Here is a 24,929-nt window from a genome sequence, read left to right on the forward strand (position 1 = left end):
GAGGTTATCTGGCCAAACCCCTCCTCAGAGCAGGCCAGCTTAGATCAGCATGCTCATGGCAGTTGTTCTGCTGGGCTTTGAGCACCTCCGAGGATGGAGATTCCCCGGCCCCTCTGGGCCTGTCTTTCAGTATTTTATTGCTTTCATTGCGAAAACGTTTTTCCTAATAGCTAGCCAGAACTTCCTTTGTTGCAACACATCTGTATTGCCTTTCATCCCATCACTGTGCTCTTCCCAGAAGGCTCTGCCTCCATCTTCTCTATATTTTTCCATTAGATAATTGAAAGCATCAATATACCTTCAATAACAATATGCCTTCACCTCCCCTCTTCAGCATCCCCCCCCCCCCTCCCGGTGTTCTCTAAAGACTGAACAAACCCATTTCTCTCAGCATCCCCCCCTTACATTGTGTACGTAATAACCTTATGGCCCACTACCACCTTGATCTAGTAGGTTAACATCTGTGTTGTACTGAGAGGCCCAAAACTGGAGTAGATGGCATGGCTGACATGCATCTGGCCATCTCTTACTCCTCAGTCCAAATTATTTTGCTTGGTCTTAGCTGGTTTGACTGAAGGTGAGTTTCTGAATAATTCAAGACTCAAAGTCCTCTCTTCCCACAATAACAAGGTATCTTAACTACAGTTCTCTGCATCTTACTGATGAGGGCTAAGAAACAGAACTGTTTACAGTGAACAAGCTATGTCCTGAGAGAATGCTTTGAATTAGTGATACCCTTGATTAAAGTAGTTTATTTACATTGGATCATGGTATAACCTGTTTTTACAAATGGTATAATTCAATATTTTTTATATCACCACAGCATAAAAACCACTTCCTCATCATGGCCCTTTGACTTTAAGCACAGGGAAAGTGGACAGTGTAGAAAGTACTTTCAAATCCCAGGGACTGTACGTGTAATATACTGTTACATTAACATCTGTTTCTAGTGCACTTGGAGGATCATCTGCCCTTCACATCCCAGCCTTTCCTGGTGGAGGTTGTCTCATCGACTATGTACCCCAAGTATGCCAGCTGCTAACAAACAAGGTAAGTTAGTAAAAAGTACTCAATTTTCCTTTCCCTTATATGCGGTACTGTATTGCAGTAATACGCTATAGCATTTCCATAGACATGTTTTTTCTTCTGCCAGGTAGTTGAAGCAGGGTATACTTGTGAACTACACAAAGAATACCTTCTTGGTAAGAGTTGAGCACCTAAGCAGGGCATTGAATATAATAATTCTTTTAGGCAAACAAGAGTGTTTGGGATCAGAGCCTGGAGTGGATTTTTCTTAGTGTGTGTGACATGTTAGGATTTAGGATAAAATTTATTGTATCATACAATACTACATTGTAGCAAACTATTTTATTAGTAAATACAAATGTATAGTCTGCATGTTATTTTTCCAGCTGGAAGTTTTCATACCATAGTCATCGTTGTAGGTTTTCAGTGTATTTCAGTGATTTTCTTCTCAGATGTTTCATCCAAATGAACTGAATCGGCAGTCTATTTGGATGTTTATAGAGTAATAGCTACCTAAGGTTGATGAAAAGGTTGTGTTCCGGTTAGCTTGCTGTTTAAACAAAAAAGAGTGAGTACAGTATTTTGAAAGCTTTTCCATTTAAGTGTAATTTTCAAAGGAAAGCTTAGGGGCCGATGTCTAGGAATCTGCCTGTTACAGACCTCCTCTTTGTATTTGTATGTTATTTTTACCTTCAATTGTCCAAATGAGGAAAATAATTTTATCTTTTAGAAAAAGTTCTTCAAAATGTGTTTCCATAATTATATTGGAATCTATCTTTAGAGTTGTTTTGTTGTGGTTCTCTCTTAAAATTACTTTCTGTTTTTAAAATCTACAAGTACACAGGACTGTTTTTATCCTTTCTTAAAGTCACTTAAGCAAACTTATATGTTTTTTTCAAAATAACACTTCAGATCCTACACAAAGCCTTCAAAATAATCATAGGTTTTTTATGAAATAAATTACAAATTTCTAAAAAAAATTTATCTTTGAGGGGTACAAGATAGCTCTCAGCAATTATTATATCAAGGCCTTTTCAAAAAATTTAGGAAAGCATTTGCTAGCCAAGGAATTTTAGTATTACCATAGCCAAGAAAAATATTCTTCCTGTTCTTTTCATGTTCAATGGGGAAAAAAATGGTTTTTAAAATGTTAGTTTCCATTCTGGAAGGTAAAGGGATTCACATATGAAACCATACCGTAAGTACTTGAAGTAACCAGTTGTAAACCAGATGCTCTTGCAGCCTGACAACACGTGCACTGTTTCTGTTATGGGTCAAACTCTGTTCACACTGTTCTGCTAAGGAATCCCATTCAAATCAATAAGAAAACATACATGGTGCGAGGCGAACTTTGCCTTAAGCCTTCCAAGTTTAGCATTGTTGGTTTTTGTCTGTGCCAGGGTGGAAGCCTTTCAAAACCCAGAATGCCTCAGAAATTGATGCTCGCACTTGAGTAGGTGTCTCCCTGAGTCAGCATGAAACCACTGAGAGATTACTGTTAAGAAGATTTTGTTGGAGGTGCAGTCTTCAGAAAACATCCAAGATCAGTTGTGAATTTTTTTTTCCTTTTTTTTTATAACCAGAATATTATTTTGACACTTAACCAACTGTCAGTTCAGGTAATTATGATTTGCCTATCTCAGCTACCTGCTCAAATTTCGTCAACACAAGGTCGTGCATTTCTTTTCTTCACTCTATCTTGTGCAGTTAAACAGCGTTTCAATGTATTGTGAAATCAGAAGTGAATGAAGAGATTTCTTTTCAAGATTTTCAGTGTGTGAGATCCACTGTTTGATCCTGTAGAGGCATTTTAGGATTCTTTAGGGAAATTGTGAAAGCTAAATGTAGGATTTGGAACAATTACCATGTCAAACATCAGTCTTCCTTAATGAGGAATATATGACAAATAGAGAGCTTTTTAATGTTTTTATAGCTCTTGATTTGTTTCTGTCTTTCTTTTTTAAGGTGCAATATGTTATTCAGGGATACCATAAGAGAAGAGAGTATATCGCAGCTTTCCTGAGTCACTTTGGAACGTAAGTTTTCTTTTGATGCATTATTTTCTGTAGCATGGGGAAAAGTGTGGTTTTCTGCATACAGTGTTTGGTTGTGTAACTGCTGTCCACTGGATAAGATGAAATCTGGTCATTTTTCACAGAATCACATGTATAGATTGTCTGTAGCGGTACTGGAATGAAGTTCAGCATTACTTCATTTCTATGCCAGTTGCCGATCTGATTTTGCTAGAAAATAGCTGATTATGGGAAAAGGACAGCAGGGATTTTCTCCTCATGTGAAAGAAATGTGCTTATCTCTGAATAAATGACTGGAGGGGTCTTACAGTAATAGGCGATGACTGAGGTGGGAGGATAGGAAGGTGGGTATTGTTCCAAGCCTTGCAGGAGCCAGAAACCACTGGCATAAAGGCAGGACTGGGAGATCAGCTGCTCCCACCACCAAGTAGTATCTTGTCTCTCGAGAGAAGGGGCTCTTGGGTCGTGTTGAATTCCTACAGTTCAAAGGTCCGTGGCCTGGCATGATGACACATCAGCTTCACAAATCAACTAATCAGGTGTGCCTTGGCACTGTGAAGGGTAGACACTTTCGTTTCCCACCTAAATCCTGACTTGAGCAGGAGTCCGGGAGCCAATACAACAGCAATTGCCTGACCAGTAGTGCTTTACCTCACTGTGAGGAGAGGGTTTCTACTTCCAAGTGATGATGCCAAATGGCATGGATATTCAGGAGCCCTTCAAATCTCAGGTCTCTCAAGTGAGGATAGGATGACAGGTGGCTTCTAGCATGCACCCAAATTTTATACAAATACAGAGAGAGAACAATGACTTGAACTGTATATATGAATAGATAAGAGAGTCCATGCAAGCTCAATCCTTATGAAAACAAGATATTTATTTTTCTTCTGAGAAAACCACAGTCTAGAAATGGCCCAGGTGTGCCTGTGATTTTATTTCACTTGTGAAGTGGTTCCTGAGTCCTGATACTGCTTGAAATTTTCAGAGAATATTGACTCCTGAGAGTCGAAACTTTCAATCTGTCTACCAAACATCTCTTATATATTTAATTTTTTGTATGGTCTCATGCTTTGCTTTTTTGTATATATACTCTTTTGAATTTTCAAATTTAAATTCTTCTCAGACTGTGCCTTTTCAGTTTTACCCTGTCAATTACTACAGAGTTAATAAAATATCTTAATCAGAGTAACATACAGGGAATTTGTGTGTATACAGTTTTTATCAATTTAATACTGCAGATTATTTAGCAGGTCTCCTTTCATTCTAAAGTGTGTTTATGTAAACTGAATATAGCCTTTCTTCAGGTAAGAAACTACCAGTACCACAGCATAAATAAGAAGATCATTAAGATTAAAAATTTAATCTAATTTTAATTTAGCTAGAAAATTGTAACTGTTAATAAATAAAGCAAATATTGGAAGTTTCTGAACAAACAAGCAAAAAAAGTAATCACTGTAATATGGAATTTACATATTTATCATTCAGTATTAGAATGAATGGTAGGTAAAAATTGTATTTATTTTGGGGTTGGTTTTTTTTGTTGATAGTGGTGTGGTGGAATACGATGCAGAAGGCTTCACAAAGCTTACTCTGTTGCTGATGTGGAAAGATTTTTGCTTCCTTGTTCACAGTGAGTAACACTTTGCCTCGGGCGTAAATGTCTATCCTCTTGAAGATACTAGTTCAGAAGGGAAAAAATACAATTACAGGAAACAATTTTAAAGTTTTAGCTATTTTTATCCAGTGCTTAATATATTTTTGATGTGACCATGACACTTTGAAAACATAAAATCCTGATTGTATTTGGAGAAGGGGAGAAGATCCACAATCAATAGTGTACTGCCTGCTTTACAGAACACCAAAAGCATCCTGGGAAGTTTTTCTGGTAATTTGAATCAAGGCTAAGTTCATAGTTGTAACTCATCCTTTCAAAAGTGTCAAGAATAAGGACCAATGCTATACATAACCTGGGAATACCTAAAATCTCTGTAATTGTCAGGAAATAATGCACTGATAGTAATAGTAAAGACACTTTAGTGTAGGAAAAACCTATTAAATGAGAAATAATACTACAATGCCTTTAGGAGCCAGAAGTTATTCCTAGACTGAAAGTATGTGGCAAAACTATCTAACAGTTTGCTTCAGTATGTAGCTAGATTTGTTGTCATTTAAATTTTTAAACCACGACTGTATTACTTTCAAAAAGACATTCTTAATTAAATAAATATATAGAAATTACTTCATGTAGAAATTAGTAAGTGTGGTTTTGTTACTGCCTTATACCTGTTAATTTATGTAGCAATTATTTTTCTTTATGGTAATGTGAAATTCAGAGGTATCAGGGGCATTTTGGTCTGGGGGAGTTCAGTCATTATCCTTTATTTTTGATTGTAACCCTACTTATCTTTGTTTAAAATAATTACAGTGCAATCTGGGCAGCTGGAACATCGGTGTTTGTTAACACTCTATCACTGGAATATTTCAGATTACGTCATTTTTGATTGTGGGCTCGCTTTTCATGTGGGAAACTACTGATGTCTTAATGACATTATAGAAATTTGTCCCAGAGTTTTTAAAGCAAGAAGTGGGGATTGCCATTGTTCAGAGAGTCCTTCACCCTGCATTGTAATGGAGATATAAAAAATGGTTTCACTGATCCCTTTCTTTTTTGTCACCTAAGACTTCTAGACAGTAATGGTCATAAGAGGTCTAGAAAACTCAAACTTGAAATTAAAAAACTTCCATCATATTAGTATGATTTATATTGGAGGAAAAAAGAAATAAAGCTGATATTTTTTGAAAAATTGTCCTTACTACATCATTACTTACTCTTCAACTATAATTGAGAATTGGTCACTGGGCGATTGTCTTCTATGAGATGTTGCTTCTTCATGTACAAACCTCTTGAAGATTTCCTACCTTTCTTACCCCCCAATGTTTTGCTTAATTTAATCAGTGTTAAAATTCCTGGATTTGATTTTTGCTGTGGGACAATATAGCTTAATAGGTGTTGAAGCACTGAGATTTCAGGGGAATCAAAATTTGAATTTCGGTTAAATAACAGAGTGTGTTTTAACTAGGTAATAGTCACAGTGCTTAATTTAACTGGCATGAAAGCTACAATTATAACTGAATAGTTTATCACTATGTATTAACCCTGTGGCCTTAAAAATCATATAGTGGCTTAGCTGTGTAAGCCATTGCATAACCCACTTGTTGAACAATCCACTGCAAAAACATTTATGTTCCATGCACTGAAGGATATTGCAATGAAAGGACCGAAACCTGCACTTCATTTCCTGAGTGAAGTAATGTAGGCTTTCATCTCTTAACCACTGACATAACTATGTATATTATGGTTGAATATTTAGCAAGCGTCTAATAAAGTGTCTGGGAGAGATAACCGTAAGCTGAAAACTGTTCTACTTTATATATTTACTATAGTATGAAGATAAAGTATTCAGAGGAGAATAAATAGGTAAGTATACAGCAAGTACCGTGGCAAATCAAATTAAAGGAACTGTAGTAAATTTTATTGACATCTTAATTTTGGTTAAAATTTTAGCTTTAATTGAGAATGTGACTTATATAAACCCTAAGTTTATAGTTGTATTTCCCTGAGTTGTATTTCCTTTAAAAGATAAATTCAGAGATTTCAAAAATAATTTGGGGGCTTTTTTGCAACTGTTTCCTTTCAAAGTTACAAATTTGTTTGGAAACTAGGAAGCAAAACACATTAGAAGTACAGTGAAATTACTCAGAATTGTTTTATTGAGTAAACTGAAATAAAGATAAGAGAAATGGGAACGTAGTTCTGGATTACCAAAGACCAATAACCTCAGAACAATTTCCCTTGCTAAAAAAAAAAAAAAATTACTTGTGCAGTAGTTATAGAATAAAGAGCAAAGTCTACCCTCTCTACCTTAAAACACTGAAGAGCTGCCTAATTGCAAACTTAATCATTGAATTAATGTAACTGCTGAAGTTATTGTATTAGATCAAAGAGCAGCCAAAGGAACTGTTGCTTTAGTGGTTTAGTTCTAAAAATTGATCAAGTGCTTTCAAATATATGACAGAAGAAATAAACATTCAGAGAAGTTCATGCATCCACATGGAAGAGGAAATCGTTAATCAGGCTTAGTGCTTTTGATATTGATACTGTTTATTGATGAGTAAGTCTCAGTATGAAGCTTTTTAAGTAAACTTCAAAATACTGCTGATTTCTTTCTCATTTATAAACCAGCTATGATTAGCTTTGGAGATAGATATTTCTTCGTATTTTTGTTCCTGCACACATTCTGTGTATTTACACCATATATAAATATAAACCAGTTACATTATCTGTACACAGTTATTCTTAAGTAGCCTTATTGGTATGGACATTAGAATAGGACTCCAAAGCAGCCTGTGTATAGGTTTTTCAAAAATTAATTTTTGTCTTACGAGATTTTTAGGTTATCTGCAGAAAGGAGATTGACAGAAGTTGGACCGGTTGCAATACCAAATGAAACACTGGTTGTGTTAGCAGTTAGTTATTTAAGACATCTTGAAAATGTCAGTTATTAAACTAAAAAGGTTTTGTTTCATTGAACAATGTTTCAGGGGATGGAGAATGTTGGAAGCTGTATATTGTTTGTATGGGATCTCAGACTTAGGTGACATTGGTGGGAACACTTGCTGCCACTGAGCATGGCTAACTAAAGGAGTTCAGGTTCTGCATTGGGTAACAGTGACCCAGGAGGTCCAAAGTGCTGGTCATGTAAAAGCTAAAGTTTAGTTCACGAGTGCTATGAGAGTGCCAACTGAAACAGCTTTTTGTCCACCCTCTTACCTATCTGTGCAGTTATGTGGTTACCTCTGTCAGAGAATAGATCGGAAATAGGCAACATCTTGTCAAGAAGGAGATTTTTACACAGGAGAGAGAAGCAAGCAAGGGGCCTAGAGCATTAACTGGGTTATAGGAGGTTATACCTATGCGTATCAGGCTTTGGGCTGGCACTTGCTTCTGAATTCAGGGTTTTTTTGGTGGAAGTCATCAATGCCAGTTTTTGATGCATTCCAGTTTGGATATTGCTATCTTCAAATGCTTGTCAGCAGAGCAGTTTGTCAGTGCGGTGTCTTGAATTGATGACCTGAGCTAAACAATTGGGGTTCACTCACATAAGCCTTTTTTGGATCGGGATTAGCACATGTGTCCACAGCCTCAGAAAAGCAGCTTGGAAAATAAAGATACAAAGAATTTTTTGTAGCCATGTTTGTCAGGTGAGGCTTAGGAGGAGGGCAAAAAAAATAGGACATTTGGGGAAGAAACATTAGTAGCTGGGAAGACAAGTTTACACTACTGTGCAAAGAAAGTACACTTTATTCCAGTAGTGTTCAGAGAAAGAGGAATGCATGCCTGCTCACTGTAAATAAACAGATGTGTGTTAAAGAAGTAATTTGTTCTATCAGTTCCCTTCCCAAGCAGAAATAACTCTTTAGACTTCAGATATTGTTTTAGTCATTCATTAGAGCAACAATAATCCTTAGAATTTAGGTAAATGTTAATTTTTCAGGCACCTGGTGTAGTTTAAGATGTTACCTGCCCTTTACAGGAGATTGCCCTACCTCTAAAAAGTCAACAGAACAGAGCTAATGAGCATGCATCAGCCCCTTCATCTATTCCTCCTGCAGCTGTTTAAATAAACAAGTTAGACTTTGTGGTAGTAAATGGCTAGCAAGTCTTAAACAGAAGATTTTTCCTAGATGAACATGTGTCTGATCACTTAGTGTTTGCTGTTTAGGTTTAGGAAAGCTTATGTGAGAAGGCAAAAGTATTTTCTTTCATCTAAGATTGTACTTAATGTTCTTCTTGAAATTGCTTCTGCAGATTCCTATTTGATAAACCACATGCCTACAATAATAACTTCACAGTCACTGAAATAATAAAAATGTTTAAGAAATACTTGTTAATCCAAGCAATTTGGAACCTAGAGCATGAGACTGCTTTGTGTAAACATTCCTGTAAATGCTTCAGTATACCTTTATCTGCCTGTAGTTTTGGTCATAGAGCCCTCTCTGTTATATAGGACCTATAGATCTTGTTAAATGTAAATGTTAGAAGTAGCTGGTGTTTGTTGTTTTGATATAGTATTCAATGCAGTTGGAAAATGCTCAATGACTCCTGTGTGCTACCAGAGTATGAATAACCATTTGAGTGGGGTTGGTAGTTTTAGAGATACATTTTTTTCAGTTTTCTGTCATGTAAGATTTGCTCACATATCTTTTGGAAGCTGAAAGGAAGATAGCGTTCTTCATCAATATCAGTGCCTGCAGTCATCACAATTAACACTTAAAATTCCAGGAAAAAAAATCTTTGGAGGAAATTCAGATTGCATTGGCTCTACTTCTTCAGGGAAGTTAGTCTGATTGTGAAAGAAAAGCCTCTTCAAGGAAAGGTATGGAAAAATAAACTGTTATCTTCCTCAGTCGTTTACTGAAAAAGGGCCAAGTGTTGAGTGGAATATTTACATTAAATCACTTTTGTGAGCTTTTGTCTAATGAGGTGTTTTGGCTTGCTTACATAGTGCTTTTATTTTATTCTTCTCATTGTTCCTTAAATGAAAATGGAAATTTATGACTCCGTGAAAACTAAGGGAAAGGAAAAAAGAGAGAACACGACAAGGTGAATAACAAGTTATTGGAGAATGGAGCGATGTCTGGTAGTGTCAGGAAAGCAGGATAGTTCAGCAGAAATGTCAAGCATAACAAAATACATGTTTTAGAAGTCCAGTATGAGAAGTTCAGTACTGACCAAAAAAAAGTCTGCAAAGATTGTATAGGGATGTCATTTTGTTCTTAAATGAGAAACTGAAGATTAACAAAGCCCCAGTGATGTAAAACTGGTTGGCAGAAGTCAAAAGCCATTTGAATCTAGTGCTTGAGAGTAATTTTTTGACTGTTCAGCAAGCAGATAAATGTCTTTATGAGGCATTCTTTTCCTCTGACTCTCGGTGCTTATAGTCAGTACCATGTATTTCTTCGAATCTGGTCTTGATTGTTCCTGAGCACGTCGTTCTGCCTATAGCAAAAAATACCCAGAGCAGAGGGTGTCTCTTCAAAACTTTGTATATTGTTTTAATCACCACAAAACAAAGCATTCTCTGACAATTCCTGTGTAGTGAGGTGCATACCACTTAAGTCAGTGAAAGCTGCGGATACACTGCGGTGCTGCGGATCAGGCAGCATGATGGAAAAGTGGCCTGAGTCACAGGCACACAGTTCTACACTTAACTAGGCATAGGCAGGGGCTAATCCCAGGACTGAATTGCAGCATTTGGAAATAAATTGGCCTTTTGCTGATCATTTTCTCTGTTGCATGTTTTTCTCCTTTATTTCTAAGGGGCACTGCCAACTAGACTTAGTTTGAAATTTGTATTGAAAGCCAATAATTTAATTTTTGTCATTAACAGTACATTAAACATTATGTTCCTTTGATTCCATTCTGGGTATTTACTTGTACGTGAGCTGAGTGAGATTTTCCATATTTAGGTATTCATATTGGATGCAAGTGAACCTGAAAACAGAGGTTTTCTTTTCCTCTTTTTCTGTTTCTCCATGTTCGTTTTGTAATCATGTCACTCACTATAAAATAGTTTTGGGCTAATATTTTAAATTCTTCTAAAAATGGGAGAATGTACACAAGGTTGTTTATAAAGCTTGATACGGACAGCAACAGTAAACAACTGTTGTGGTAAGAATTTGGTTTTACGAGTATTTTATGATGGCCTTATGTGCGTGGACTAGCTAAGTATTTTTAAGTGTCACTTTGCTGTGGATATTGCGTTTTTAATTTCTGAGAAACCCATATATTTGCCATACCTTTCAAACTGTAGTATATTGCTGTAGACATTAATTGATGTTCTTCCAGGAACTACGAGCACTTTAACAAATGGAGTGAAAGGTTTTGTAATAACTTCTTATAAAATTGCACTTTTCAGAAAAGTGAACTATTGCTTTTTCTTATCTAAGAGATATATCTGGAGTGCTACTACTATGTGCCCAAGTATATGACAGATAACTAACAAGTTCTCAGAAAAGATGCCTGAGATAGGGAAGTGATATAATCCTATTTTATCCATGCAATTTTTGAAAAAAAGTAATTGGGTCACAAAGAGTCATTGACAAAGCTGGGATTTTAGTACAGATCATGGTACTTTTTCTTCTTACTCTATGTCTGTGTCTTGTGTCTACACATTTTGACGTCTCACATGACATTCACAGATAGTTTTTCTCTAAGGTGAGAACTACATTAAAGGTGTGAGATATAGCAAGTTGAAAATTGCTCATAGTAGCAAGTAGAAAGCAAATATTTTGTTTTTAGTCAGGAAAGGAGTTGATGAGCATGATTTCACGGGAATCAGTCTTGGGTTCAACACCAGACAATGCTTTCAGAAAAAAAACAGGGTGATACAGAATACCACATGATTATTAGAGATACGACATTTCTAGAAATAAGAGCTGCTTTTCTTAATCTTTCTTCCCTATCTTCTTCTTCTTTCTCCCCAATGACAATTACTTTGTCATCAAAGTAAACTTTTTCTAAGAATCCGTATGTAACACAGCAGTAGCACACAAAGGCAACTGCTGCATGCCTTTTATGAAATAGATAAATACAATTTACTTTTGAATAATAATAAGTACACCTTGGTTTACAGATGGAAGTGATCACAAAGATGCTTAAATGTCTAAATGAGGGAAGGAATGCTTAAATTGCTTTTCTGCCTCCTTTGTCACCAGTTGGCTGGCTGGGTGGGGCGAGATTACACTGTGTTGAGATTTGAAAGCTGTAATCCCACATGGAGTTGAGTAGAAAGAACCGGATAGCATGCATGTCAGCAAAGGGTCGTTTTGTGTTAGCAGAGGGTCCTCTTGACCTGCAGGATAATGTCACGTTGATCACAGATGAGAATGAAATAAATCAGTTTCCTTTCAAATCCCAGGCAGCATTTAAAACAGGAAAAAGAATTTACTTGCAAGCCTCGTAAGCTTAATAAAATGTCGGTGAGAGAAGCCAATGTTTTTGCACAGCTGCTTTTCAGGTAAAAACATGCTTTAGGAGTCTTCCTGTCCTGCTGGAAAGTAATATAAAGCTTCTCAGCATTTAGCACTGTGTCCCTACTTGGAAAACAGGGAAAAAGTTTTTGCCTTTTCTCTAACAATTACATGCAGTGGTCACCAGCCTGTGCCAAGAAAGGGCACAGCTTGCTTTTTACACCCATAACAACTGCAACTGTATGTAAAGTATAAGCTTCAAGCAATTCAGATGGAGAAGCAGCAGCTTTTAGTAGCATCAATCTCATCAGCACTTAGAGAAGTTACTATAGAAACTGTTACAGCAGAAACAATAAAAGGAAATAAAAACGGAAGGGGGAGGGAATGAAAATCTTTGAGAATTTGAAGTAAAAATAAAGCAAAATAGATGTCAGTAGCTGAAGCTAGTGAGGTAAAAATAAAAAGCCTTTCTCGTAATTAAAATAATCAAGGTTTCAGAAATTAGAGAAGGAAAAGACCTGTGAGGCCATTGTGCCATTTCTTTGGGCTTAATATAGGACTATGAAATATTCCATGGGATATTTTTAGGAGGTAGTCCAGTCTTGCTGTAGAAATCCCAAAGAGTATGACATTGTTGAGGTGGGTGATAACACTTCAAAGCAAGAAGACATTATAAAGCAGTTTTTGAGTTAAGTTACATCACTTTTTCATGGTTTTTGGCTTCATAGCTGGAAACTGCTTGAAGAATATCTTGATTTGATCTGATACTTAGTTCCTCTGTAAGACTAAACAAAGAGTTAGATACTCTGTCTTCAGCACATGACTGTAACTTAAGGTATTTAAACTATTTTTGTCACATTTCTTTAAAATGCTGGTTTTGTGTGAAGGATGGGTTACTTAAGATAGAGGTTATGATAAAGACATGGGATATTTTTACAACCATATTATCTGCCTACGTTGAAAGAAAATCAAAACAATAGTAATCATATATCTAGTTGCCATTGGTGCCTAGACTATACTGTAGTTCCCATTATCAGTGGAATGAGAAACACAAGACAAGACAGCAGTCTTTCAACTCATGCAGTCCTCTTCAATTAAAAACAGGTTACTTTATATTTTTTTAAAAATCCCAACAAACCAAGGAAAACTAAGTGATGAATTTATTCTAGTCTCATTGAAATCCACAAGTAAACAAATCTACTCTCTGTAATGTGCTGGAATAGTTTAATCCACCACAATTCAGTTTCCATTCTTCAGAAATATATAAGGGCTGTCTAAGAATGCTGGAATTAAAAGTAACCACTTCTGTATCTCAGAATTTGAAGTTGGCCATTCCCATGGATGTGATGTTGTCATAAGACACATTAGGGAAAGGGATATGCTGTTGGTGCAAAAATTTTGAAAAAAGAAGAACCAATTCTTATTTTGAATGTAGCCTGGACTGACAATAAGTGAAAGTCATTTCTGTCCAATTAAAAAAAGAAGAAGGAAAAAATATGGAAAATCAGATTCCTTTAAGTATTCTTTAATGTCACGATGAACATCACTGAAGTTACTGCAAACTGGGCATTTGCCAGCACTCTTAATAACTGCTGTCAGCCAACTCGGGTTCTGCAGGTAGTGTGTTAAACCTGTGCTAAAGAAAAGGTTCCTCAGCCATTTTCCACTTTCTCATTCCAGCTGAATTCTTACTAATGACCTTCTAATAACCATCTTTTAAACATCTTCATGGGTTCCCTTTCCATTCTTGAATATTATACTTGCTGACAAAGGTCACAAAGATCTTGTGTTGTTGAGTATCAATCATTATACAATTGCAGTTAGAGGACCGTGTCCTTAGTGAGATGCTCTGTTGCCAGACGCATTTCCCAGTACAAAACAAGGAGCCATGAATTCTATATATTCATGTAAATTGTTATAATCCCAAATATTGCCATTTTTCCATTATTACAATCACTTTCAGTGTTTGTCTTCCATTGTTTATTGTACATTCAGTTGATACATAACTGATACAGATAAGAAAAAAAGTAGTTTCTTTTTTGATAGTATTGCATTTTTGTATTATTTATTTGGAAGTATTTTGTCATCTATACAACTATTCACTTTGCCGATGGGGTGGATATTTCCCCTAGCAAGGGCAGAGTTAATTATTTCAAAATCAGCTGTGATTATCAACACACCCAAAGTGCCGTAAGTGTCTCAGCTAAAATACCATACACAGCTTTTCATTTCACATTGGAAATTTTGAAATGTTGATTTCAAAATAACATCTTCCTGCAAATAACCTGTTATCCCTAATAATATTTAACAAAGTCAAATTGCTGTAACTGTGCTCTGTAAACCTAAAGTCCCACACTAATGCCATTGATATGTTATTTGTCATCCTTGCTCTCTCATTCTTGCAAGACTACATCATCACACACTAAAGCAGGATAGCTGTCACATTTTGTAATTCTCTGTGTGTTTTGAGCCAAATTTACCCTTTCATTTTTTGCCAGTAGAATGTAGGCTAAAGGCCCTCAGCACAGAATTGTCAAGGAAAGATTCACTGTGCAAAACAGCCTAAAATCCTGCCTTGCAGAGATTTGTGCTCGCCGCTACCATTCCCAAAATGCTTGTGGCTGAATCTGTTCAGGTTTCTCAGTAGGTAGAGTGATCAGTCCTGAAGACCTTCTGTACTGGAGTTTCTGTGTAAAAAGTGAAGATAGCTGTTTTCCCTTGAACTTAGGTGAAGATTTTTCACCCGTTGTACAGGCTGTCTGGAATAGCTTTCTCATAGGAGAAGTCATGTCAGGAAACCTACAAGAAAATTTCTTTTTAAAATAAGGCTTGATGGGTGTTTGAGGAGTATTATATAATACGATCTCTGTGTTACCACCAAGTTGCATTGTAAATTCACATGGGTCTTATCCACATTAACACATCATGAAAACTGGAGAGCTCTGAGTTCAAGGAACTTTTCAGTCTGAGGCAGTACATTCAAATCCACAAGTTGTTTTTCCCAGCAGTGTGAGCTCAGTTGCAAGTAAAGGCAGAGAGAATGTGAAATTCGGTGAACCAAAAAAAGAACAAGAAAAAAGATGATGAATATATACTAATAAGAGACAGTTCTGGAGCCTGGAATATGTGTTTCCTGTTTCCATGACTTACTTCATCAGAAGTACTTGAATGCAGAGGCAGTCTCTGGCCAAAGTTGGATGATAAGTAAGGAGTGAGTCAGGGGATTTCGGGAAGAGAACAGATAGTATCAGGCTAAGATTGTTCAGTGTTCTCTGGAAATTCGGGTTTTGCACATCTTTCCTGTACTCTTCTTGTTTTCCTGGTGAAAAATTTAAACAAAACTTTTCACGTGTCGAGTAATCATTGATTCTGAAGTACCTGCTACACCAGACAACATTGGAAGCAGTTGTGTTTGGCTATATGAAGTATCATCTACTATTACATCTCAGAAGGATTGGGTCCCACAGGCTGGCACTTTACATCAGCAGACAAGCTGACTATCCTTTTCTTGTTCCTTTATTCCCAGTTTGGAATCCCTAAATAGCCTCTAAACTCGTGAATTAAGGTTGGGCAGGCAATGAAATCTTGTAGAAGTGGAAATCTCAGCAGTAAAATATCCAGATCAGCCAGTGTTTCTGAGTGCAAAACAGATTATAGGTGCAGTAAACTGCAGCAGATTCAAACATCCAGAAGTTTAGTGAAATAACCAGCATAGTATCATCCAAGCATTCAAATAGTGCGTACCATTCAGTGAGTAAATGTTGACTTCTGTGAAAATAGATACCTAGATTTATCCAGTGCCATACAAAGGATGAATAAACCTTTTCTCTAGAACAGGGGAACAGCATATGGAAAATTTTCTAAATATTACCATCTAAGTACTCTGAAATATTTGTATGGTCAGCATGCATTTCAAGCGTGGTTTTGTTTTCCCTTCTCTCCAGTACTTAAAAGTGAAGAGGGGAGCACTGTGATAAACGTGCCTTTTTCTTCTGAGCTTTTTTTTTTTTTCAGAAACCCTGTAACAGCACCAGTATATGCTTTTGCCGAGACGGGCCTTCCACATTTCATATCCTGTTTGAAAACCTATAAAATCAGATGCTAATGATATTATTTTAGAGTTAGTAAGACTGTCAAAACCAACTCTATTTGTTGACATAAGCTTAACAAACTAGGTAACTTGTTCCCAGTCTCAGATGGTTGTTCTTTAAGAAAATGAACAATTAAACCTTACTGATTCATTGGACAGCTTTTTAGTTATTAATGAATTGGGATTTTGGCTTTAAGATAACTATGTTTTGAATATATGTATGCATTAAATGCTAACTAAGTCAAGAAAAGCAAATCTGTGTGTTAGTTCTCGATAGTTTCTTATGTTTCAAAAAGAGAGCAACTTCAACTATTTATAAACTGTAATTAAGTTTCTTTACAACATGACTCATTCTCAACAAGCAAGTGCTTTTTCTTTTACTTTCCTATGAACTGTGTGGGAAAATTAGGGTTCAATCACTGAAGAATTTACTCAATGTTTAATTACCCAAAACAGCCCTCCAAGTTCTGCTCATGTAGAGCTTTCACAAAGACGTGATTTTCCCCACACTATGGCTTTTTAAAACTTGACTTTAAAAAAATGATCTGTAAATTGTAACGTAGGAGAAAGCAGTGTTTTACTATGGTATTGGCCTCTTTCTCCAGTCTGATTCTTTGAGGTCCACTTATATTAACAGTGTGATGCTTAGGAAAGCCAAAGTAAGAAATCATCAGGATTAAATTACTTTCAGCATGGAACTGAATTAGAAAGCTTTACTTTCCTGAATGAACTAATTGTTTAAATTTTCCAAAGGAAATGTTTCTATTTCTGTGAGAGAAGGAGCAAATAGGACTTCCTCTGACATAATTTTCGTTTTAAATCTGAGTTTGACAGCAAGATTTTTACCTTCATAACCAAATATTACTGCTTAACTGCATGACTTGTGTAAGCTTGCTAGCTGAAGTGACTCACTTACGTAGATGAAGTTATTTTTAGGAAGATAATTTGCACTGTTTAGAAGACGAAAAAAAGGGAGAGAGAGTCCTACTAAGAGCTAGATCCCTCATTATAGTTTACAGAGCTTGTGAACCCAGCATCCAAGCAAAAGATGACTAAGCAAGGGGTCTATTGGTACTTTCAGGAATTTACAGACATGACTCATCTGCTTATTTTCTGCAGACATATCACCAGGGTACTCTGTGAGTCAGCTGTTATTTGGAAATAGTACTTGTATTCAACATGAGTACATTTTTGTAGTTCTTAGGTAACTAGCATGCCAAACCAAAGCAGGCTTTTATAGTTTGCCTAGTTCAGATGTTGATTTACAAAAGCAGTGTGTTGTTTTTAACTATGATGCATTTTTCATGACAAAGTGTAAATGTTGTCTGGGATGTAATTATGCAAATACTTACCTTTGCCTCCTTACATATCGCATGAAGACAGATCTGATTTTGTATTAATGCACAGATTGAGTCAGATTGCCTATATGACCAGGTAAAAAAAAAAAAAAGATTTTCTTTATCAACCTATGTGACTATGAGCAGAATTTGACCTTTTATCTTCAAAGCACCTTGCTAGTGTTGGTTACCAGTGATATTTGCTTATTTTTCCGGTACTATAAAACACTTCACCCCAAATTCAAGTATTCTGTGCACTCACAGTGTCAATGGACAGGGATCCACTGTGGCGGAAGTGAGTTCTTGCCTTCCGTTCCTACTGCTGAAATAATAGCTGGCTACCTTGAGATATGTATAACAGTTTACAACTCAAGGCTATTTCCTGTTTACTGGTCTTTTAGGTGTGGTTGTATTCCACAATTAGGGACAGGTTTTTTTTTACTTGGTCTGGATTCATCTCATACCTTGTATTAAGGAAATACTTCACTTAGGAAAATGGGAGTTTGGCGATTTTAGGTGGAGGGTAGTGTTAGAAAACAGAGGCAGATCAAATTTTTCAAAACTCTACATGCAGTTCAAGATAATACTGCTCTTGGCCAGATGTGGGATGCACAATTTTAAATCTAATTTGCTTAACTGATTCAACAGTTTATAATATAAGTAGTTCCTGAAAATTCCTATATAGGTTTTGGTTAATAGAACAAAATAAAAGTTTTCTGTTATATGTTGGTGGTACCTTTGCTAGAAGAATGTTTTTGTAAAAAAAAGGCTTCTCATAATAAGTGGAAGCATCTCTGTAGTGAAAGTGATGTCTTGATTATCTATTTAAACAGCATTTCTGGTGCTAGATACTTTAAAGTTCAAGCCTTTCGTTTTAAGTAACAGGAAGAAAACTGCTGCTACTTGCCCCCATTATGTAGACGAAGGTTTTCAAAGGAAAGTTAATGAAAGTTAGAAATTCTCAAGTAAAAAGCTAAGTATAAGGATCTATTACTCGAGTGTTTTGCCAAAGTTTATTACTCCTTTCACACGGTGATAAAATCCACAAGCATGCAGAGTATTTTTCCTTTAAGGAGATGGTACTTAAGAAGGAAAAAGATGCACTAGAGGAACAGAGTTTAAGCACTCAGAGCTGAAGAAGTATATTTATAATGGTAAAATGGAGAGCCTGTCTCCTTGCTTCATGCTCTTTTCCACAGTGAAGTCCTTCAGAGGACTTCAGCACACATGTACAATCAGCAAGGTGAGGAGACAGCTTGCTTGTTGATAAATGGCCTCAATACACCAATATTTTTCAGAGTTGTTATTTAATAATCATGTTATAAAGAGGAATTTGAAAGAGCAATCTTCAAATCTAACCTTTGTTACAGCAGTGATCTGCCCTCAAATTAGGAGAACTCTGCCCATGTCATTACTGCTTAAATATCTGCTGAAAGCTGCTGTGTGAGCTGAGTCACCAGGACTCTGGGAGTTATCACGTGTAGCTCAGACACTGGGTCATGAACTGAGCAAATGCTGTCGTGCACAGTGATTTGTTGTATTTTGAGAGTATGGCTAGAATATCACATTTGGTTTTGTGTACTTCACAACTACAAATGGTTTTACTCAATGAGTTTTGAGGGTAATTTAGGGAAAAGGGAGCTATGGTTTGGCTAATGCACATCCAGGTGTTCAGACATGATTAGAAAAACTGAAAAATGAAGGGATTTGGAAAAATAAAACCTGTCTTACTACTGATATCTCAGTCTGTGAGCAGAGATTTCAAAGGAAGTGCTGGAATCTCTGCTCCATGAGTATTTAAAAGTAGAAAATACAGTGCATTATCAAGCATACTAGAGGGGAGATCCTGTTCCGCGTGAGGATGGGTTTAGTCCTGTAATGTTCCTTTTGCTTTCTTCAAATTCTGTTTGTACTGATTTTGCCCCCTGCTTTGATTATTACTTCAGCTATTACAGCCTATTTATTGATTTCTGAGTCTTTCCTTCTCTTGAAGAAGGACTGTGGAGTGACAAAGAGAATATTGAGAACCCAGGCTTATAAAAATGAATTATAATCTCATTAATTTGTTTCACTCATTGCTATTTAAGATTTACAGAGAGTTACTGTTCCATTGCACTGTTCTTTCATTGTGCAGAATTAAAGAGTTGTGATTTAGAGGAAAACAAAAGTACAAAGATAGGTGCTTTGTAAATGAAGTCTACACCTGAAGAAATGCACATTCTTTTGTTAATTTTGGTGTTAGATTAGACATTTAATGTAAATAATCCATATCTGTTGTCAGAACTCACAGATTTCTAAAGCCTCCTGAAATTAAAAGTAGACCAAGAAAATCTAAACTATAACTCTAGCAGTGAAAAAGTTAAGTTACAAACCAGTTTTTGACCATATTATTAACTGTTGTAGACTATTTTATTGTTCTGCCAGACCTAGCTGATCATGAGACAGTGATAAGCAAAGGGAACTAAGAGGTTCTGATTTTTATTTTTAGTGAGATATTTTGGGTATTAATGACTTCGCAGTGTGTTTTTGGTTTTGCAGTGGTTTTTTTGTCTGGCAGATGACAGCAAGTTGAGATCTTTCCCAGGTCATGTGACTGAGTCCTTTATGTGACATCCTTTATCAAATCATTTAACCACTATAGGTCTCAGACGACTGTAAAATGAGAACGACAATGCATTTGATGTCCATAGGGACACTAAAATGAATTGGCTAAAGCAGATAAAGAGAAAATTGTTGCTTGAATGGAAAGCATAAACAAAAGTATTTTGTGAATTTTTGAAAGAGATAATTTAAGTATGAAGGAAAATAATTCTGTTGTTTTTTCTATAACAAAATAATCATGGTGTAAATGTTATGATTAGCATAGAAATACATGAGCTAAACGTTTTTTTTAATTATGTACTTTACAAAAATATTTTGATAAAGCAAAGCTTCCCATACAGCAATATGTTGGAATCATTACTTACAAGAAATACCGTAGTACATTTTAGGTGTAATCATCAATTTTTCCTTTTCTGTCACCTTTAAATCATTAGAAAGGAATAATATATTCCCAGTTTAAAAGAAGGAAAAAATGCAATAGCATATTTTGTGTCTTTTTTTTTTTTTTTTTTTAATTTCAGTTGACCTACCCCTGTACTTTCCTCGAGACCAACCAACTCTAACGTTTCAGTCCGTCTACCACTTCACTAACAGTGGCCAGCTGTACTCCCAGGCTCAGAAGAATTACCCTTACAGCCCCCGCTGGGATGGCAATGAAATGGCCAAGAGAGCAAAGTAAGTCAGATTACTTGTTTCCTGCTAAATATTCCATCTGTTACACCATCATCTGTCGGTAAAAATTTCATTTGGATTTAATTGTACATTTCCAGCATTACAAAAGCTGAACCTGGTTTTGTTTTCATACAGTCCTAGCGTTCCCGTATATGAGTATAGACAGATACTTCATTAGTCATGCTTATTACATTAGTGCCAGAGGACTGATTAAAATAAGACTCTTTCTGCTGGGCATTATACGGGCACAGAGTGGTGACAATCTCTGTTCCAAAGAGCTTCCAATCTAAGTAGTCAAGATAGCCCGCAGCAGGAGTAAATCTGCATGGTAGCAGTCAGTCAAGGTAACTCCATGGTTTTGTGTGGGTGTTGAGGGGGCCCCGAAGGGAAGCATGTGAGATGGAGAGAGCAAGGAAGAAAAACCTGAAAGATAGGGAATTAGGCTGTAGTAAAAAGACATGGGAGAACAGAAGGAGGTAGAGAAAACCACCAATCCGGCATAGGAGGCAGCCCTATCAGAACTTGAGAAAGTTACCCGAAAGTCTCAATATCTCTTTCTTTACTGCTTTTTCTTTGGCTAGAAAAAAACCTCTGACTCTTTGATTTGCAGTTTCTCTGCAAGCCCTTGTTTCAGGCTGGGAAACACCACTTAAGTCTGAGTATCCCCTTTGGTTAAAGGTGACAGGACAGCCTCCCCAGAGTGGTTTTGTTGCAAGGACAATCTGCCATGGGCAGTGGTGCCCCTTTTGTATACTAGATACTATTCTTCTCTTCTAATGAAGCTAAAAAGATTTTACCTGACTGGAGCAAAGTGGGTGATGGCCTTGCTGCAGTATTTCAGTTTTTCAAACTGTAAAAATATTAGAACAGCAAGAGATTTAAGCAGTCTGGTTATCCGTTGTTCTGCAAATAAAGGCATCAAACTGCATAAATAATAAGTATTGGGGTGAACGTTTTGAATGGCAATCAGAAGATTAAATTAAATTAGCAAAGATGCATAAATACAAGTTGAATGAAAGTAGTTCAAGCTGAGTAAATCAAATGAATGGCATGGTCAGAGACTGATTGTAATTTAGAAATGATGGAAGCAAACAACAATTGACAAGCTTTTGCAGATTTTACACTAATTTAAATTTTATGGACAGCATCAAGTAACATTTGATTTTGGATTCTGATGCATTGCAATAGAAATTGTTTTACTAGTATTTTGTTTTACTACTGGACTGTCTAGGAGAACCATTTCTTGATCAAATATGATTTTCTTTTTGTGGACTTGTTGGGTTTTTTTCTCTAGCAGAATATTATAAGTATTTTATTGTAAAAAAATTCACCAACCAAAAGCCAACAACAACAATAACTGGAAGCACTACTGTGGCTTTTTTAATGACTGTACTACAAAATGCATTTCTTTTGCAGCTGGAAGCTTACAAGTACCTATGTGCTGTCTGCTAAGTGCGTTCATTTATGAGTGGGTGTATACAAATGGACTTCTCTGCCCTGCTCTTGAAATTTAGAAGTATGATAACGGTTCTTTTAAAAAGCACTAAATGTGTACGCTTACTATCACATGTACGTTTTGTGAGGTTATTCACTCTTATGTTTGAAGCTTTGCATTTAAGTTTTACACTGGATACGTAATATGAGAAAGATGATGAGAAGCGGGGGAAGAAAGTATGCTGCAATGTCTGAAATAACTATCACTGAGCTGTAAAGAGACAAAAAAGCTGCTCTAGTTAAAAGCGCTTTGCTTGCAGGAACAGCTAGTGATTCCTGAGTAGGTACCATAAATAAATCTGTATCAAGAAAAGTATGATGTTATGATACATGTTAGCGTATTTTAAGAAAGATTTTTAACACAACTGAGCACCTTATGTAAACACTATTTAAAATATTTGCGAGGGCTTCTTAGAATAGGTTAGTACGTTTCAACACACCCAAATAATTTTTCATTCTACTTTATTTTTATCATAGCCACGTTATGGACCAAGTATATGGGAATATATGTAGATATATAGGGAAGTGTTCTAATTAAATATATTAGTTCAAGCACCACATCAAAACATCCCGAGTAGAAACAGTAAAGAAGGATACATGATTTAGCCTCTAGAAGCAATGTAATTCTGCTCAGCTGAAGTAAATTTAGCCATGGATAAATCAGAGACAACTTGTTTGTGTTTCTAAATACTGTCTGTTAGGTTTTGCTTATATGTCGTCTTTTTCCCTCTTAACCAAATGGTCTCCCAAGTGCTTGGCATCCTTTGAGACAAAACAGCTCTGTTTATGTTTGTGGTCCTACTGTTCTGGGGCCACAGGCTCTCCCACTTGACGTTCTGTTATCTGACCAAATTCTCCGCCCTTATTCTAAGACACTTTAGGGATCCATTTACACCATCTTCCTCACTGTAGCTTAAGACACCATCAAGGACAGCTTTTGCTTGCTCTTGCACCAACTGGGTTCATTAGCTGTCCAGTTATGTATTGAATGAAGCACGTATGCCACATTGCTTTATAGGATGTAGAAGCGGCACCAAGTTTGAAATACAATCATTAAAAGATTTCCTCATCCTCGATTTTGGCAAGCCCTGCCTCTGTTTCCAGCAACTGAACACAGCCTGCTTATTCATGGGCAGAGCTGTCATAAGTTCATGCCAAAGGGACTTTGATTCTGTGCCCAGCCTTCTCCCAGGGTTGTTTTTTTGTTGTTTTGTTGTGTGGTTTGTTTTTTTTTTCCAAACAGGTGGGCCCATCCAATTCCTTCAACTCAGGGGCTAAACTTGAAAGCCTTGGTATCCTTGCTTATCTTTGGGGCCCCCAGGAAAAGTAGGAATCTCTTTTGAAGTTAGGACTTAACCTTTTGCCGTAGCCTTGAGACAATCAGTAATAATTATAAGTAGGAGCAAAATTACTCCCCTAAAATACATACATATAGAAGATTGTATGCATTCACACTTAAACACATATCACCTAAATCTAAAAGGCAAATTCTCAAATCAGAGTATCAGTTTAGCAGGATCTTTTTCATTGACAGAGTAAAACTGCTCATGTTCTTGCTGAAGTAATTGGACAAATTTATGCCTGTCTGATAAAGTCCACGAAATCGTGTTACTTTTTCTCTGTGTCCTCTTAAGCAGTTTTTAAAATCACCTGGCTCCTCTGAGACCTGCTGACTTAGATTCCTTGCTGAGAGATAGCATCTACTAACTGAAGCTTGCTATTGTTTTAGCTCAGGGATTGCTCCCTGGCTTGATTTAATTCTAAGGGACAATTCAGGTCCTGATTAAAGAATACATTCCATATGCCTTCAGATTGCTTGTTTCTTAACTAAACACAAAATTTTAACCTGTTCCTCCAGCTAGAAACAGGGAAACCAAAAATACTAAAATTTTCTTACAAGCTGCCGAGATGCCATTTCCTGTCAGTTCACATCTCAGGCTTTGGCTTTCTTAGGTCATTTATTTATATGTCTGTGGCCTCCTGCGTAAGCACCTTCTCTAGAAGATTTGGTCCTAAAATACAATAGCAAGCCTAAGAAAATACAGTAAATTATGGAAAGTTAGCAGCCTTGTTTGTGGTGTACGTGTGAAGTAAAACATCTCTGTGCGGTTTCCATGGGAAAGCTCTCTTGTTTTTTGCTTAAATAAGCATTCAAGTGTACATAAATGGAGTCTTTAAAGAACATGCAGACTCTAAGCCTGGGATTTTAAGAAGGAATACTGTAAATAAAGCTTGTTTGTTTATACAAATTAAGTTCAGTTCTTAGATGCACTCTGGCCCAATTTCTGTCCGACCCAGTGCTGCTCTGACTTAGGTTATACTTCAGGGAGAGCAAGTCAGGACTCCGTCTACTCTTTTATCCTACATAAATCCACCTACTCGTCATTAAAAATAGCAGGAGGATGGAAGACTGGCATCACAATTAAAAGTTGTTCCAAGGGTTCATATTCTTTTTTTCAAGGTGACTGTTAAAACTGTTTTCTGAATAACATTCTTGTCCCTGGCCATTCACCAGCATTTGCTGAACGCGGTGTTAATTTTACATATCCCTCAGGGCTCTCTAAGGGTGAAAGTCTAAAAGGGCTTAAGTGCTCTCAACTGTATATTGGCTGTTGCTCTGCCATAAGGTCAAGTGCAGCTTAA

The 24,929-nt window shown here is 36.5% G+C and overlaps 1 protein-coding gene across 2 annotated transcripts in view; it reads left to right on the top strand.

The window, feature by feature from the left end:
* Positions 1-24,929, top strand: part of BABAM2 (BRISC and BRCA1 A complex member 2) — a 177,433-nt gene that overhangs the window by 134,512 nt on the left and 17,992 nt on the right. For both annotated transcript variants that reach the window (XM_074897058.1, XM_074897059.1), the window contains exons 8-11: positions 951-1,050; positions 2,992-3,062; positions 4,607-4,689; positions 20,642-20,795. In XM_074897058.1, the coding sequence (XP_074753159.1) occupies positions 951-1,050; positions 2,992-3,062; positions 4,607-4,689; positions 20,642-20,795 (408 nt within the window). The remainder of the gene's footprint in view (positions 1-950; positions 1,051-2,991; positions 3,063-4,606; positions 4,690-20,641; positions 20,796-24,929) is intronic.

Source organism: Athene noctua, chromosome 1, assembly GCF_965140245.1.
Source record: "Athene noctua chromosome 1, bAthNoc1.hap1.1, whole genome shotgun sequence".
Lineage (NCBI taxonomy): Eukaryota > Metazoa > Chordata > Aves > Strigiformes > Strigidae > Athene > Athene noctua.